The 4,041-nt window shown below is 38.0% G+C and overlaps 1 protein-coding gene across 1 annotated transcript; it reads right to left on the bottom strand.

The window, feature by feature from the left end:
- Nucleotides 1-870: 870 nt before the first annotated feature.
- LOC143605140 (uncharacterized) lies at nucleotides 871-1,521 on the bottom strand. Its single transcript, XM_077081367.1, has one exon. The coding sequence runs from the start codon at nucleotides 1,519-1,521 to the stop codon at nucleotides 871-873; it is 651 nt and encodes a 216-aa protein (XP_076937482.1).
- Between the last annotated feature and the right edge of the window lie 2,520 nt (nucleotides 1,522-4,041).

Genomic DNA, 4,041 nt, shown 5'->3' with positions numbered 1-4,041 from the left:
TTCTTGGGAGCGGGTATTTATTCTTGATGGTTACTTTGTTTAATTCGTGATAATCAATACACATTCTTATCGAACTGTCTTTCTTTTTCACGAATAAGATCGGAGCTCCCCACGGTGAAGAACTCGATCTTATAAATCCTTTCTCTAACAATTCGTCTAATTGTTTCTTTAATTCTTTCATCTCTGTTAGAGCTAGTCTATACGGGGATTTGGCTATTGGAGCGGTTCCAGGTACTAAGTCTATTCTAAATTCAACATCACGCACCGGTGGTATTCCTGTTAATTCTTCTGGGGAAACGTCAGGAAATTTTGAAACAATTGGTACGTATTCTAATTTCTTTACTTTAGGTTCTTCTGTCACATACACGATAAATGCTAGGCATCCTTTACGTAGACATTTATTAGCTTTAATCATCGAGATTAAGCTAACATGACCTTCATCTTTGTCTCCAGCGATTTGAATTGTCTTCCCGTTCGTACGAATTTCAATTGCTTTCCTATCACATAAGATACGGGCTTGGTTATCGGATAACCAGTACATACTTAAAATGATATCAAAGCCTGCCAATGCCATGGGTAACAACTGGATAAGTCTAACATGTCCTGCTAATTGAATTTTTCCTTCTTCAAAACTTCAGATATTCTAATTAGATTACCGTCGGCCGTTTCTACCACGAGGTGTTTGTCTAACTTAACTAAGGGTTCATTTAATAGACTACAAATTTCTTTTATATAAAACGTTGGTTTGCACCCGAGTCGAACAAAACCCTAGCATATACATTAACGAGAAACGTACCAGTTATGACTTCCTGCATTTCAGCTGCCTTCTCAGTCTTGAGCACAAAAACACATGCATTCCCCTTTTTTCTTTCATTCTTGGTGCGCACCAATACCACTTACACCTTCTCCTCCAGTTCTCTTCTTCGGGCATTCGTTTTGAAAATGTCTCGTTTCTCCACAACCATAACAAGCAATCTTATTCTTCCAGCAATCAATTGTTGCGTGACCCACTTGTTTACAATTAGTACAGGTAACTGACTGATTGAACTTGCACCTTCCAAAGTATCTTCGGTTGCATATCTTACACAACGGAATCGGTGACTGGGAATTCCTCTTCTCTCCACGATATGGTTTCTTGTTTTCCTGATCATTCTTCTTGAACACAACCTCTCTCTTGAAGGTATTCTCTTTCTTTTCTTCTTCACGAGTTCTGATAAACCCATTCATCATATACCCAGCCAATTCCATGGCTGAATCGATGGTTTGAGGTAAAGATGATCTGACCATATCTCTAATCTCCTTTGGCAAACCCCTGATATAACGAGTGACTTTATTATTTTCCAGTGTCACCAAGTGTGGTACTATCCTACAATACTCCAAGAATTTAGTATTGTAATCTTTGAGATTCGTCCCAACAACTCTATGATTTAAAAAGTTAATTTGAATTTCATCTTTTTCGTTCATCGGACAAAACTTCCCGATTACCAGATCCTTGACTTCTTCCCAACTCAGCTTGTACATATTTAATCTACCCTTGGATTGTATAAGGGTGTTCCACTATTGCAGAGCCTCGCCTTTGGACGATTGCGAGGAATACTGAATTGCTTCTTCCTCAGAACACTTACTAATGACATTAATAGCTTCTATCTCTTCAAGCCATCCTAGTGCAGCAATAACGCCATCACTTCCATAGAATTCTTTATGCTTAAACGTCTAGTATGTCTTATAACTACAGCCTTTCTTAGTATTTTTTTTCTTAGTTTTCTTCTCCTCATAATCACTATCAGCATTAGAGCTAACATGTTCTTCCTCCTCGTCCCTCTTGGATTTGTTAGATTCTCATTGCTCGATGTTTCTTTCTTCCTCATAGCTCGAGCATAGCTGGAAAAACTTCAGCAATTCCTTTTGCGATCATTTCTTGCATATGATCCTTTCTCACAAATTGATCACCAGCGGGAGGGGTAGCATTCACTTCCTGATTTTCGACATTTTTCTTCAATCTCCCTCTTGTATTTCTTGAGGGTCCACTATTAACGATAGCGTTTGAATTTTTTTTCGACATGCTAGAGACGAGAAATATGAGGTAACTATTAGTTACTATCTCTAAGAGTTCACCAAATGCATAAGTATCTTATCCGTACTTTCATACACTTAAATTGGTTAAATCCTAAGTACTTTTATCAAATACTTAATTCGCTAAACCGATGGCTCTGATACCAACCTGTCACACCCCGCCTTCGGGACTAGGCGTGCGACTCACAGTTGGTACCAATAATGTCGATTTATCAAAGTTTGCAGCGGAAAGTGTTAATTTAAAATATTTACTTTTATAACATTGGAATTAAACACCCTTGTTTGTTTTTACAAAATTACTTGTTTAAAAACAAGTTTTACATATGCATCATCACAAAATTAGTTATGCCACCAACTGCATTCTATGCCTAGTGATCTTCTATCTCCACTGTCATATTCATCACTATACATTACTCCTGCTTACCTGAAAACAATTTGAAAATATGTCAGCTATATGCTGGTGAACACGCTGACTCAATAAAAAGTTTTCACAATTCGTTATGACACAACACCAATAGCGTTCAACGACTCAGTGGGTCTCAATCCCATCTCATCGGAACTAAACATACACACAAACCTTATAATCGGACTTCAATCGCCCTAGAGACAGTCACTTACCTCATGGTTAGTATGTCTGTAGTGTGCCCACTACAGTACATCTATGTAAGGATCCAGACACATGTGTATTTTAGCCTGAATGTTTAGTACTACCTTGTATCAACACGTTTTAGAGGATTTGAACCAACCCTCATGCAAATAATTTCATAACTCTTTACATATGGATAACAGTCCACAGTTTAAAAGAGTAAATATCTTTTCAAAAAGACAGTACATAGACGTCTTCACGTCGTAAAACACATTCATAAAAAGGTTGGACGCATTCACCTTTAGTTATAATCAAAGTTTCTTGCTGATATATTCTTGATCTTTATCTCGGACCTATAGTACGAGAATAATATTTTATAAATAACTAGATCTATGATCTAGCTTTAGACCTTAAGTCTATTTGCATAACATTTACCTTGATATTCATTTATTTTATAAAACACATATATATACAACGTTTCTTCATCATGAAGAAACGTATATATCCAATTTATTCTTTCACAAGAAATATCTTTATATATAATAAAGAATAATATTTTAATCATAATCTTATCTTATGAAAGCTGCATTCACTTATTATCTAATCAAGGTATAGACTATACCTCTGACTAGGGTCCAAGCCATATATAATAAAATAATCGGACAGAACCCCTACCTGATATAGCTTGTCTATACGAAATGCTTAAACTTTACATGGGCAGCACTTCTACTTTCTATCACGTATTGAAGTTTAAACCGTTAGAACCTTGTTTCTAACTTGCTTAACCAATCCACACGGCGCCAGGACTCCAATTCATGCACGAATCATGAGAAATCAGGACCTCGGAAATTCACAACGATCGAGCACACTTCCCAATGTTATGTGTGTGAAAGAAAAGGTGTTTTTGGGATGAATAAGCTTCAAACACCGTAACTCCCCTTTTATAGGCAAATTTTGACCACCATCACGTAGCGCGATGAGGTTTTTCTAAGGCCATCGCATAGCGCGATGCCGCAATTCACAAGATTCTGCCACGTGTTGACACGCGGATCTGGTTTCTTAATATGCCTCCTTTAATTAGACCATAGCGTAGCGCGACGCCCCCTTTTTCTCAATTTTTGGGATTTGCATCGCATAGCGCAATGATCATTATTGTCTACCCATCGCGTAGCGCAATTGGTATTGAAAACCAAAAATTCATTTTGAACCTTGGTCTTTGGTAGCTCATCATGTCTCGATCTCTCTTCCACAGTTCAAAAATACTAAAGCGGCTCGCGGCGATGCGAGTGTGCGAAGTGCAAAGTGCGCCATCAAAATGCCACATTACGCCCATTGCCCGAGTCCGAGTCCGTGTCCGTGTCCGTGCACGTGTGCGTCGGGTG

The sequence above is a fragment of the Bidens hawaiensis genome, unplaced genomic scaffold, assembly GCF_021521415.1.
Source record: "Bidens hawaiensis isolate Kalapana, Puna unplaced genomic scaffold, B.hawaiensis_p1.1 tig00068134_1, whole genome shotgun sequence".
NCBI lineage: Eukaryota > Viridiplantae > Streptophyta > Magnoliopsida > Asterales > Asteraceae > Bidens > Bidens hawaiensis.
This window is presented reverse-complemented; position numbering and strand designations above follow the sequence as displayed.